This window comes from Nanorana parkeri, unplaced genomic scaffold (genome assembly GCF_000935625.1).
Source record: "Nanorana parkeri isolate BGI_ZX_2015 unplaced genomic scaffold, ASM93562v1 scaffold180, whole genome shotgun sequence".
NCBI lineage: Eukaryota > Metazoa > Chordata > Amphibia > Anura > Dicroglossidae > Nanorana > Nanorana parkeri.
The window spans coordinates 572,974-587,506 of NW_017306448.1; the positions used below are offsets into that span (position 1 = coordinate 572,974).

Here is a 14,533-nt window from a genome sequence, read left to right on the forward strand (position 1 = left end):
GCCCTTTTCTAGTCGATTTTGACGTTTTTTTTCCTCTAGGCTTGAGTATTTTTGTGTTAGCCAATGGAGGGCTAGTTATTAGGAGGAAGGAGTTCTTAGGAGCAAAATCACACGAAATACACACACGTTACTTTTTTGTATCAGGTGTTTTTTTGGTACTTCTTTCAAAGTCTGTGGGACAAAAAGCTAATGTACTTTTTTGAGCTTCAGGAGTGAACGTGCACCTTTGAAAATAAATGGATTCTTTATGCTGAACGTTGTCATGCACTGGGAAACATGCAACAAAACGCTCATGTGTGAATCGGAGCTGAAAGAGGACCTTTACCCTTTAACTATCTTTAAAGTAACAACAAACACACCTTTAGAAATGTTTAGTAATGACAATCTACAAACACATACTTCTAGATCATTGCCGGCTTTGTATTCTTTGCATACCTTATTTCTATTTTCTTCCCCAGTCTTCTGACAATGGCCATGTTTACTAAGGCAGGTTACTAGCTCTCCATTTACTTCCTGGAACTCTGACACATGTGACTAGGACATGTGACCATGCACATCATCTCAGAGGAGGAATTTGCCTTTCCCTGAGATCTCATGAGATGACAGATGAGATTTCCCAGCAATGCTTGGACACATTAAATAATTTGTGGCAAAAATGGACCTGGAAGTAGATGAACTTTGTTTGTAAGCAAATGAAAAATAAGTTTAACTAATGAATGTAAGATGATTTTAAATCACCATGCAGATGTAATTTTTAGTGAAAGAGGGTAAAGGTACGCTTTAACACCTGAGCGTTTTGTTGCATATATAAATACCTGTAATAAAAATAATATTAAATAATAAATTTGTATTCCTTTCTATTGTAACTGTTCATACCTCTATGCTCAGCCGCTTAAAACTCAAAAAAGGTACATTTTTTTGAGAGCTGTGTCATGCGATTTTGGCCCCATGGACTTTAATGTAAATGTCTTTAAAAGCACAACAGAAGTTTTTATGTGTGTTTTTGCACCTGAAGAGACGCACTCCTCCCCTAGAACTGCTTTCCACTGGCCAAAACTAAAATGCCGGAAGCTTGATACATACAAAAACGCTTGCACACAGCTTGCAAAATGATTCAAAATGGTGTGTTTATGCATGTAAAAATGTGCGAAATACACTCTGCTCAGGTGTGAATGCAGGCTTTAGGTATGGCATTAAGAGTCCTCTTTTCAGACAGGGTAGTTAGCGGGTAAACGGCATTTAGTCCCAAAGTCAAAGTGAGTCCAGAGGGGCACACAGAAGAATCTTTTCTGTCTAATAACGCTCATAGCAGGCACCTTGTGATGCCTTTTCTTAGCCAGGATTTTTGGTTTGAAACGGCTGTCCGGTTTGCTTTAAATGTGTCCTTTTTTCTTCTATAGCAGGGGCTGGCTACACCAGCTTCTATCTCCACTGTAGCAAATTAGGATCTAAATATAGTGTTATGTTTTATTTTACAAGCCTGCACTGGATAGGGAGCAGGGTCAACAGATCGATGGCCCTCTGAGTGCTGGATCTGCAGTACGCTTCCTTCTCCTCTGTTTTCATCACAGTCATCTTGATTACCCCCACTAAGCTCTCACTGGACACAGCCCGCACACATCTTGCTTCCCAGAGAGCGATCAATGCGGCTAGTGCTATAGTTTTGTATAAACCAAGTTAAATATTGATCAGACTTTCTTTGGCTATGACGAAATCCTCCGGAAAAAATATGCCGGCCTTGAATAATTGATGTTAAAATAGATAATGCTAGGTATGATGTAATGTATGGGTTTCTTGTATTCAGTTTTCTGCCTTTGACTGTTCAAGGCAATTGAGCAAAGAAAATTATGTAACCGATACACAATGCATTTCAAATCCATTTAAATCTACTGCTATTACATAATAGTAACAAAATAAAAGTTGTCCTCCTGAAGTCTCTGTACCTCCTATTTATGATACAACATATTCACTAACGTATATAATGAGGAAAGGTGAAAATAATTGGAAAAGTACAACTGTGGGCTACATACATTCAAATAGTTATATATTCTCAACAAACTATACATGAGCTTTAAAAGAGAACTAACACCAAACCTTTTTTTTGGGGTCACAGGAGTACGTTTGCTAATGTCCTCTTACTCTCTTACTCCCAATACGTCTCCTTCTAAAACAAGCCCTCACTGCCGTCTGTAGCTGCAGATACTATGGAACAGTTCATCTTTAAACTTCACAGAAGCAGTTAAGTTGTTTAAGTCGGGTATTATTACTTTGCTGTCTCCCACCTTCCTGTGAATCTGCTCTGTGTATACATTAGATATTAGAAGGCTGACAGGCTGCCGACTCACTACTGAGAGGGGTAGCAGAAAGAGCTGCTGAAATGAAAGTTCAATTGCTTTCTGCTGTAAAAGTTGAGGTTAAATTGCTCCATGGTGCCTGCAGCTACAGAGGTTAGTAGGTACAAGGTTAGTAGCCCTGTTGCTATACAAAAAATATCCAGCAGACACCTACCTGTAGAAGAAGAAGTAAATACTTACCTTTTCTACTACCATTGCAACTGAGCTCTGCTCTGATGCTGTGAAATTGATACCCAAAGTACTCATGAAAACCAACACTCCATGTTCCTGCTTTTCTACCCTGATCTGCTTTAGCTTCCACCACTATTCTCACCTAGGAAAGAATGCCAAGTCCCTGCTCCCACAGCTTTTTGGGAAGTCCCCGGCATATATCCCAGGAGGCTGCAGGAGCAGGGACTCACAGTGGCCGGAGGGAGGACCTGGTTGTGCTTCATCGGGTGGCAACTGCAGATCCTGGAGGAGACAACTGGCTCCCGATGATGTCACAGAAGAAGATAGTGGTGCAGGACCCGGGCTGTGGCAATGGATCACAGTAGGACAATGCTGGATTCTCCGGGCAGTTGAGTATCTTATTTGGTAAGAACCCAGCATAACAGGTAATAGGGAATAAGGGAAAAAATTTCTAGGGAGCTAAAATAACAAAGTTATACTCACCTGATCCACGATCCCAGCTTGCTTTTAGATCGGTCTCTTCTGCTCGCTCCCCGTCCGCTCCAGTGGTCTAAGGTCCCGTCGGTCATCATGTTCTATACAGTGTATAGAATGTTAAGACCCTGAAGGAGATACCATCGCTGGAGCGGAGGAGAAGACTAGAGGGAGAGGTATAGGAGCCAGCTGGGATTGTGGTTCGGGTGAGTATAACTTTGTTTTTTTAGCTCCCTATATAAAACAAGCACTTAACCCTTTCAGTGCAGGGGGTAGCCCCATAGCAAGGGTTGAGATTTGATTTGCCCAAAGTTCTGCTTTAAAACAATATATTAAGTAATTTAAAAATACTGCTATTATAGCTGCCTTTGCACAGGCTAGTAGTTGTAGTGCAGTACTGCTATAGCAAAGTGGGGGCAATTACTAAGATCGGAGCAGACAAAATCTGGAGCAGTTGCCCATGGCAACTAATCGGCTTCTCTCTCTCATTTTCAAAGCTTAACTGAACAAACTGAAGAGAGAAGCTGATTGGTTAGTATGGGCAACTGGTCCAGATTCTGTCTGCACCAGCTTCAACAAATTCCCCCAGTCTGTCCTGCCGTACAATGTGACAGTTTTGCCTATGGACAGCTATTGGTTTGTGGCATTCTCTCAGCTTGTCACCTCCACGGCCCAGTATTATGTCAGGATCTGCCTCAAAAAAATGTGAGTGAGACACATAAATTATGCACGAGGTCATGTCCAGCCACTTTGGAGATAAGAGGAACCATGGAATGCTGGTCATTATTGATTGTGCTTAACAATTCATGAGCAATGCACCATTCTTTAGACCAAGAGCACATTATGTAATACATTTTTAAAGGAACTTGAATTTACTTTACATTCAAAAATAAAACAAATTCTTGCGACATAGATCCCTCCTCTTGTTAGATATTTACATACAGAACGTGACCTCTAGTGGTAACAATATAGAAAACAATAAAATAACAATATTGGACATAAGAGAATTATGTTATTACATTTTCTTCTTGCTGTAAATGCCACTTGTCATGTGTGGAATGTTGAATTGTGGGAAAATACACTGCCAGGGAGAGTTTGTAGAGAGAAAGTTACTATAGTAAGTGGAATTTTGAGATCACATGGGAATTGCATAGACCGAAAGCCATCTACATCCAAGAAGAAAAAACTTTCTACAAAGTCACAGCTGAGGATATTCAGCACTGGCTTTCAAATTAGGTTTTTGTTTAAAGGGGAATTCCACCTGTAAGTATGTTTCCAGGAACAAATCTAGTACAAACAGAAAATGGCGAGACATACTAAATTGATTAATTGTTTCTGAACACATATTTTAAATGTAAACATTATAAATTTAACATTTAAACATTTTAAAATTGAAATAAACATAATAAACCCATTATGGGTTAGCTAAGGAGACGGCTGCTTGTTTTTTTGTCGTACTTTGTCTGACGGAAAGCACAGATGGAACCTTAGACCCATGGATAAGTCATTGAGATGTGCCATGTACTATGTACTGTATGTGTACAAATTGCAGCTTGGGCATTGCCGACTTTTTTCCAGAAAATAGTTCATTGCCAGTTGTCTGGCTATTGGATTTTTAAATCTGCAGCTTGCATTACAATAAGTAGTAATATAGTAGATAACTGCATTGTATAACTTCTTCTAACTGCGTTGCCTACCCAGTTTCTTGTTCAGGGTGACAACGTTGTGTCACCGTCCCAATTGTTCTCCTGACTTGTCACACGACCTTTCAATGCAGATGATAAAAGACTGTTTCAACACACATTGCACATTATTGTCACCATGCATAAACCCTCCCTGGGGAATTCCATGCAGCCACTGGCGGAACTACCAGGGTCGCAGCAGTCGCAATTGCGACCGGGCCCTGGCAATCCACCTGTTGGGGGGGCCCAGAGAGGAAGAAGAGAGCCCCGCAGCTCCCTCATGCTGCCCCTCCAAGATGGTGCCGCTCCTTCCCCGCCGCTCTGCCACTTGCAGCATTCGAAGTGGGGCATGTACAAGCAGCTGTGCGTGGATGGAGAGGCTCTGCCAGCGATCAGTCACTTGTCCAGCACAATGTCCTGTGAGCTCCTCCAGGCAGCACATTCTGCTGTGTGGGAGAGGACCCTCTCTGCTTAGTCCCACCCCCTGGGACCAAGACGAAGAAGGTGCTGCAGGAGTCAGGTGAGTCTGGTGTGGGTGAAGGCTGGACCGGGGCAGGGGGGTTGTGAGAAGCTGGTGGTGTTCAGCATTGCTGATTTCCTTTATAATGTATTGCTGGGACATGTAGTGCTGCATAGCTGGTGGTATTCTGCATTGCTGTATAATCATTGCACAGCAATGCAAAATGGCACCAATTATGCAGGACTACAAGTCCCAGCAATACATTATATTATTACGTAGGGGTGCACCAGTGCCAATACTCACAAAATTCACTATGAAAATGCCCCAATACTAAGCGCAGATACCGGCACTACATTTTTAAACTGAAGCGGCTGCCTGAGGTCCCTCGCTTGCTGGGGACCTTGGCAGCCTTCCTGTTAACCAAACGGTGCCTGTTTATAGTGGGGGGCCCTTCATGGTTTCTTGCATCGGGGCACTGAAGGTTCTAGTTACGCCTCTGCATGCAGCCATTGCTAGAGTACATGCAGGCATGAAGTGGCTGCTAAGAGGCTGCACTGTGATGCAGCAAAGGATGAAAAAAAGATGAAAACAGTATTTTATTGAAAAAGGATCATTGTTTATGCTACAGGGTGCTTTAGCAAGTAAATGTCATTCACTTCAGGCTTACAGCTGCTTTAAAATTGTACTTTGATTTCTGTTTTGCTTTGTAGTAGCTTCCATGGCTGGTAGAATTAAGCTATTCCAGCCCATGATCTTGCCATAGAAATGTCTCCTCGAATGACCAGGACGGTCTACAAGGGATAAAAGTTGACTTTGTAGCCCTGCACACGTAACAGAAAGCCCTTTGTGCTCGGATCTCCGGGTGGCGGAGTCCTGCCGTACCCCCGATGACAGCTTTTTGAAGTGACACTGCCGCAGCTTGACACACAAATCTGCTGACGTCGGGTCCTACAGCCGACAATGTCCACTCCAGGCTGAAAGCTGATGACGCTGCTGAATCCTGCCACTGGGGCTCCAAGAATGGGCCTTTCACACGGAGAAAACAGCCTGGAATGTTAATTTAATTTAGCTCATAATGGCCATTTTGTCATTGCTGCAACAAAGTGCCTGTGTTAGAGGGGAACGTTTAAGGCAAGGGTGGGCAACTCCAGGTGGGCAGCTCCAGCTGCAGAAGGGGTTGTGGTGGTGCATTGAAGTCAGTGGCACGCCCCCTGCCCGCAGTGCGATCACCGACACCAGAACAGGTGGCACATCAGTGCCTGTGTTCCGGTCCAGTGCGATCTGCAAAAATAGTGCTTGCAGCATTTTTGCAGCTCACACTGGAGCAGAACACAGGCACTGATGTGCCACGCGTTCTGGTGAGGGCGATCATCACACTGCGGGCAGGGGGCGTGCCTGCGCTGTCATTGACTTCAATGCACCGCCATGCCCCATCCTCATGCTAAACGCAGGAAGCAGGCCAGAGTGCGATACAGTGTGTTCCAGAGGCTGACCGCTCTGGAACGCACTGTTTATGGTGTGAACCAGCCCTAAACTTTTAGTTTCCTTGGTCAGCTGGTCCTCTGAGCACTGGCCCTGATAACCTGTTTTAAGGTGGCTCCTTTCCCTTTGCAGGGTTCTATAGAGCCTGCTCTAGGCAGATATCAATTTTAATCTAATTTTTTTAAAATAATTTTAATGCAAATTTCTAACTAAAAAAATTATTTAAAAATCATGATTTTTTTTAATGTGACTATTGTACTTACCTGAATAAGTCTTAATATCAGCATTTTGTAATGCCCTGTACAGAAGGCTAAAAAAGGGGAATGTGACAATCGCGTTCTGCTGCATGCACATGTGCTGACAGAAGGAAGGAGCAGAGTGAGCGGAGGGATGACCTCATTGGTCTGCTGCTACAACTTCATTGTCCAGACACAGGCTGTGGCTAAGCTTCACTGCTTAGCTGCAAAATGTTCAAATGAGGACTTTACCCTGCCTGTGCTATCGGGCAGAGCTGTGTAGGTCTCAGGACTTGATGGATATAAATACAAATCCTTTGGCAGCTTCCTCATATATATTTCAGCTGCGTATTTAGCGATTTGCCTGAAGGTCATCGTTATAGTGGAAATTAAATGTATTGCAATGGTAAATCCTGCTTAGGAGGTCATCTGTGTCCTGGGATTTCATGGATTGTTGTCATAGGCTGACATGGTGATTTAAACCTTCTCCTTTTGGGTCCTTAGGTTAGTTTAGCCTACTGCTATGAAACGAAGGACGCCCTTTGCTTAGTGTTGACTATAATGAATGGAGGGGACCTGAAGTTTCACATATACAACATGGGGAACCCAGGCTTCGATGAGCAAAGAGCTGTGTTCTATGCTGCAGAGCTGTGCCGTGGACTGGAAGATCTACAGAGGGAGAGAATAGTTTACAGGTAAGAGAGAATTGCCATGTGTGGATATAGAACATCCCATCATGAAATGACTGCCTGGCAGCTGTTGGGTTTATCACATTTTCCTATTGGTATGGTTTGCAGCTATTTTGGTGAATACATGGATCAGAATTCAGAATGGCGGATCCTCCCCTTCAACAGAGATCACATGCCTAGGTTTTGGTCACGCGACCAGCACTGAAGGCAACATGGCGTTGCATTTTAAAAATAAGAAACTCAGCTTCTCTGTTACTCTTATTTATCTCAACATTATTACCGTATTTCAATTAACATTTGAATTTGTGTCTCCTTTATTGCTTTGCTATGAACAGCAACTCTTTTTCTTTTATGTTTAGATGCTTTTTATATTTATTTTGCTTAAAGACCATCCTGGAAAATCCAGTTCCTCCTACCCACTCCACTGCTACCTGTCAAATTAGCAAAAAAAAATCTTAGAAGACCATTACGTGGCTTAAAGACCATCCTGGGCAATCTAATTCCTCCGACCCACTCCACTGCTACCTGTCAAATTAAAAAATCATTCTTAGAGGGCCATTACATGGCTTAAAGTCCATCCAATTCCTCCCACCCACTGCACTGCTACCTGTCAAATTAAAAAAATCATTCTTAGAGGGCCATTATATGACCCTATCAGATACCTCTTCCAGGAGTAAAGACAGATCATCTACTGCTGCAGTGTGGGCCCATCACCATCTGGACATGTTGCAGCCCCTTGTCGTGATGACATCATTGCCGCTGGAGTCTTCTGGAACCTGTGAGGACCCTGCTGATGGACAGCCAATGGGAACTGTTCCCATCATGCAGGTAGCCACGTGGGCACCCAAAGAAGGGATCTCCTACTCTATAGTTTAGAAGATATAAGACTCTGGTTATGGCCTGTCACTTGACTGTGGAATTAGGTAAGTAAAAGAGGCTTTTAAGTAGATTTTAAAAAAAGATAATACCAAAACGGTTTAAGGAGCTGGGGTAGGATCCACTTTAAAGTATACTTAAAGTCACCTTTTGGATACATTTTTTTAGGTTGTGATCAGATTAGAACCTTTCTTGTGGTTTTCTCCTCATTTCTGGTCCCAGACGCACAATAAGAAATAAGTGGAAAACTTTATTAATTGAGGTCAAGTCCCCTTTTAGTTGTTACCGAAACAGTTGTCCTATTGGAGGATTTCCCCTCTATTCCTGTTCTGCTTTCAACTTTTAATTTTTGGATATCCCATCACTTTCTATAAGGTGACAGTAGTCACTAGGACAAATAGAAAGTGGATCTCCACAGCGGGGACAGGTTTGGCATTAGATACACCTCAAAATCTAATTTTTTTTTATAAGCCAAGTTGTAAATTCGGTTTACTGTGTTATTACAGTGATTCTAATATTTCCCTGATTGTTTCTTATTTAGAGACCTAAAGCCAGAAAATATTCTCCTTGATGACCGCGGTAAGTGTACCTTGTATGGTCCTTTTTTATTTGAGAGAATAATTATATTGTTACGACTGCGGGAAGTACAATGGTAGGATCACAACTGCGGACCAATGGGATCAGTCAGATATGAATCTCAGGCGTCATGTAATAAACGTAAATCAACACAAATGAAAACGGTACTATTGAGTCATAGCCAGTGGTTGCGAACTTAGATACAGGAATGCAGTAGGTGGTGCTGGGTTAAGGGAGGATCCCGAAATAGCAGTCTAGTACACAGTCTATATATATGAGCCATTATGCAGAGTAAGCAGCGGTGCTCTCCACAGGTATGGTACTTGCGGTTTTGTAGCAGCTGATGGTGGCAGAGTCTATCAGGTGGCTCCTACAACAGCACTGCGCAGGTCCGTCTTCCAGATGGCAGCAGGGTGGTGTCCACTCGTGAGGCGGCAGGATGGTCTGCAGGTTCGTGTGGCAGCAAGGTGGTGTGCAGGTTCGTGAGGCAGCAGGCGTTCAGACCTCAATCACGGAACGCCATGCTGCCTCATCTGTGCCTTTAAATAGGGCCAGGAAGTGGGGAGGGACAGCTGATCGGCCCGAACGACTTCCGCTTTCCACCGTGGAACGCAACCGCCGCGTCACAACCATGAGTTCGTGCGGCTTCCGCGTTCCACGGTGGAACGCAGAAGGCCGCGGTGGAGAAACCAGAGGCGGCCGAGTCGGCGGTATTACATATATACGCTTTTCAAGGTGCAACACCATGTTCTGCAGGGAGGATACATTTTATAAAAGTGGAGAAACAAATTGCATTAAAAAAATTGCTGTATTAACACATGAGAACCACCGTTGAAAATGAAGCTTTGAAATTGATTTAGCTTTTCCCCCACGCATAGGGGTGGTGGACCAATCCACTCCAATAACTTTTAATGGTAACCTGGTGATCGTAGAAGGCCTCTCACTTACCTAGGCAGTTCCTCATTCACCCACCATGGCTCTTTCTCAGAAAGCCTTATGTATGATTAGGGATCCAAATTAGGGCTTTCACTATAAATAAATGCCTGGCCAAAAAAAGTAACAAACTGGATATAGCTAAGCAAATAGGTAAGATCCTTCCATTGAATAATTGCTGCAGTGAATAATAAGTGTCACCTGGGAACAAGTTATTTAACACTAACTGATGCAGTGAGTAGCTTCTCATTTCTTAAACAACAATTTCAGAAGACATCCTGTGGTCGTGGAAAAGATGTAACTCTGTTTCAGAAGGGTAAACTTTTTGACCTGCATCAAGCAAAGAAATCAAGTAAGGAGATTGCTGAAACTAGTCAAATGCATTATTAAAACCTGGAAGGATAGAGGTGAACCATCATCTTCAAGGAAGAAATGTGGTTGGAAAACTTTTTTGAATGTTCGTGATCTGAGATCACTTAAACGTTTGGTGGAATCAAATCGTAAAAAATCAACAGTAGAACTCGCTGCTATGTTTAATAGTTAAAATAGTTAAAAGCATTTCCACACACGCAATGCAAAGAGAACTCAAGTGATTGGAAAAACCTCATCAGTGAGGCTAATTGGGAAACAAATGCTTCAGTTTGCTAGGGAGCATAAAGATTGGACTCTGGCACAATGGAAAAAGGTCATGTGGGCTGATGAGTCCAGATTTATCCTGTTTCAAAGTAATGGGCACATCAGGGTAAGAAGAGAAGCGGATGAAGTTATGCACCCATCATACCTAGTGCCTATCATACGAGCCTGTGTGGGCATTGTTATGATCTGGGGTTGCATCAGCTGGTCAGGTCTAGGTTCAGCAACGTTATGCGCCCAAAAAATGAGGTCAGCTGCCTACCTGAAGATACCGAATTACCAGGTTTTTCTGTCAATTGATTTTTTTCTTCACTAATGGCATAGGCATGTTCCAAGATGACAATACCAGGATTCATCGGGCTCAAATTGTGAAAGAGTGATTCAGGGAGCATGAAACATCATTTTCACACATGGATTGGCCACCACAGAGTCCAGACCCTAACCCCATTGAGAATCGTTGGGATGTACGTACAAAACACAAACCACAAAACCTCCACGTCAATCAGCTTCAAGCACTAGAGAGTCCTAATATGAGTATAAATGTGTTGTGCTATTAGATTTAAACTATCTTGTTAAATGCTAATGTTAACAGTGTTGCTCTAGAACACATAAACTTTGCACAAAGAAATGAATAATTAGATGTGTGAGCCAAACTGCAATATACAGTGTTAACAGTGTGTCACATCAAAACACAAATGGGAAAGATGCCAAATAAAGCAAAACAGACCTGCACGGTAGGTCTGATCACGCTGATCCCCTCTGTGGCCGGACGGGGTTAAGCCCACCATTGGATTCACTTGTTTAAATTTCTACTTGGTCTTCTCTGGTACTCACCAATACATAAGTGCAAAATGAGAGAAAACACCTACCATAGTGCACACTGCTTGACTGTATAAAATGCTTCATTAAAAACTTACATAAAATGTACACATATAGTCCAATCGCACAAATAAAACCACTGTGCTTGGTGCTCATTTGGCACCAACAACCATCGCACATCCAAAGTCACTTTAATTACCTTTCTTCCCCATACTGATGCTCGGTTTGAACTACAGCAGATCGTCTTGACCATGCCTACAAGTCTAAATGCATTGAGTTGCTGCCATGTGATTGGCTGATTAGATACCTGCATTAATGAGCAGCTGAACAGTTGTACCTAATAATGTAGCCATTGAGTGTATATTGAAGTATGCATCCCAGTCTCCATGTCTATGATGAAGTCAATCCCAACGTAACATAAATAGGGTGGGGCTTGTGACACAGAGTTGGGTGGGTCTGGTGGAGAGGGTCTGGACAGTGTTCAACTGATCTGGCGGTGTCTGTGCACCCACCACATTGTTTGCTTTTGTGCGATTGGGTATGTCAGTAGTACATTTTTAATGAAGCATTTTATACAGTGAAGCAGTGTTCACTATGGTAGGTGTTTTCTCTCATTTTGGTCTGATACAACTTATGTGATGCTGAGTACCGAAGAGGACCAGGTAGAGATTTACGGTAAGTGGATTCAGTTGTGGGCCTAACCCCACCTGGCCACAAAGGGGAGTTAGCAGGTCTGTTTGTAAGGTGAGCAGCACTCTATATGTAAGAAAAATTAGGTTGCACAGTGGAAATTTTGTGGGGAATAGGAATATCTACACTCATCTTAGAGGATACATATGTCTGTGATTTTTGTTTCATATATATGAACTGTAGAGACACTGATGCACATATTGCTTTATCTGGCATCTTTCCCAATTGTGTTTTGACGTGACACACTGTTAACTGTATATTGCAGTTAGGCTCACACATCTATTTATTAATTTCTTTGTGCAAGGCTCATGTGTTATAGAGCAACACTGAAACACTTTGTATTTGACAAGATATTTTTAGTAGCGCAACATATTCATACTCATATTAAATCTTTGGCATGTGCTGGAGAAGACTTTACACAGTGGTCCGACTCTTCCATCATCATTACAAGATCTTCGGGAAAAATGAATGCAACTCTGGATGGAAATAAATGTTGTGACATTGCATAAGCCTATGGAAACAATGCCGCAGCGAATGTATGCCGTGATCAAAGCTAAAGGCAGTCCAACGAAATATTAATAATAATATAAAAAAATAACTAGTTATTTAGTGGACATAAAGGACAATTTTACAATGGTAGCATTGAAGTCTTACAAGTCGTTCTCTCAGCAGCTTGACTATTTAATGACCATCTCTCCTTGGGGCAATTTAAGGTCTTATGACAAGAGTGTATGGAACAGCAGTATGGAACCGTGAATGTGTGACCCTGGGCTGTAGCTTATGTGACCTTTGCACAAATATGGCCTTGTCTGGATTGCTGTATCCACTAGTATATTCTGAGTTTCTCAATGGAATCCCTCGTTGCTCTTGGACTGTGAGTGTTATGTACATGTAGTGGATTAAGAGGCCATCTTGTAACTGAATTAAGGTGAACCACTCGCATGAGAAATATGTAGGCTGCCTTTGTTAACCTCTTTCTTACAACGTCACGCTGGACCTCTGACTTAATATCTGAGTCGCTGATCTGGAACAAGAATGCAGCTACTCTTGATCTGCATACTTATTCCACTGACGTAGACATCTGATACGGATGGCCATACGCAGCCCAACTCTTGAGACAGTCGTTAACAACCATTTCAGATTTACCACCAAATTTCCCTTGGAAATATTGTATATCATATTGTATAGGCTGATTTTCCTTTTGTTATTATTGTTATGGATATACTGCATGTCTTTGTTAGATTTTAAATAATCATGAATACAATGGTATCATTGTAGCACTTGAAAAGTCCCACTAATGAGTTGGCTACAGTGATAAATTCATTTTTATTGGTTGGTATTGGTACATTGGTGCATACATTGCTTTTATTAAATAAGTCTTGTCTGTTTGTGCAGTAAAGGATATTGTAAATCTTTCCATCTGCCTTCATGTGCACAGTGTGGTAGAATATCTTTGTCTTGCTCTCCTGCTGTAGGACCTTATGTCTTCCCTGTGGTAAGAATCCATCTCACGTCATGTTCTTTCATTGCACAGGACACATCAGGATCTCCGATCTTGGGTTAGCTGTGCAGATCCCTGAAGGAGAATCCATTCGTGGCAGAGTCGGCACCGTAGGTTATATGGGTATGAGCTTTATTTTGATTCCTAATACTTGCAGTTGTATTCCTTCTCCTTATACAAGTATACGTGGTATAATATGATTAGCACAGTTTAGGTGCCTCTAATAACCAGGAAGCTGCCAATACATGTGCAGGGTCTCAGGTGTGCTGTGCAGGCTCTCAGTTGGGCTGTGCAGGGTCTTAGGTGGGCTGTGTGGGCTCTTAGATGGCTGTGCAGGATCTATGGTGGGCTGTGCAGGGTCTGTGGTGGGCTGTGCAGGGTCTATGGTGGGCTGTGCAGGGTCCCTCCAGGACTGTGCATAATGTTATGAGGGCTGTGTGGCATCTCTCCAGGGGTCCAGAGGTGGACGGCGGGGATCGACAGGAAGGAGGAGGAGTAGATGTGCGGCTGGTGCTGTAAGCAGTGCCGTGGAGTACCCAAAAGGCTGTCAAGTCCCCTGCAAGCACGGAACCTTATTGCAGCTGCTTGTGTTTAAAAATTTAAATCGCCACTATTGGTGGTTAGTATCTAGGCATTTTCACAAGTAGTTGTGAAAATCCCTAGTATTTTTTTCTCTAAAATTCTTATTATCGTCCCTATTACCACAAGGTCACTCTTGCCCAGTAGGTTACCTGTAAAATAAATATGAATCCACTTACTTTTCTAGCAGGCCATTTATTTAAAAAATCACTACATTTCTGCTCCCCAGCAGCTGCAAGTATTTTACACATCTGGGTGTGTAGAAGACTTGCTTCTCCCGTCACATGGTAGCAAGTATCCGACTGATCCCATGCACAAATACTTGCAGCGACTAAGGAACGGAGTTGTGGCTGCTTTTCAATATAAAGGCCGAGTGGT

At 42.7% G+C, this 14,533-nt stretch overlaps 1 protein-coding gene across 2 annotated transcripts in view; it reads left to right on the forward strand.

The window, feature by feature from the left end:
- GRK4 (G protein-coupled receptor kinase 4) overlaps positions 1 to 14,533 on the forward strand; it is a 197,322-nt gene that overhangs the window by 172,214 nt on the left and 10,575 nt on the right. For both annotated transcript variants that reach the window (XM_018554987.1, XM_018554985.1), the window contains exons 9-11: positions 7,364 to 7,554; positions 8,966 to 9,003; positions 13,610 to 13,699. In XM_018554987.1, the coding sequence (XP_018410489.1) occupies positions 7,364 to 7,554; positions 8,966 to 9,003; positions 13,610 to 13,699 (319 nt within the window). The remainder of the gene's footprint in view (positions 1 to 7,363; positions 7,555 to 8,965; positions 9,004 to 13,609; positions 13,700 to 14,533) is intronic.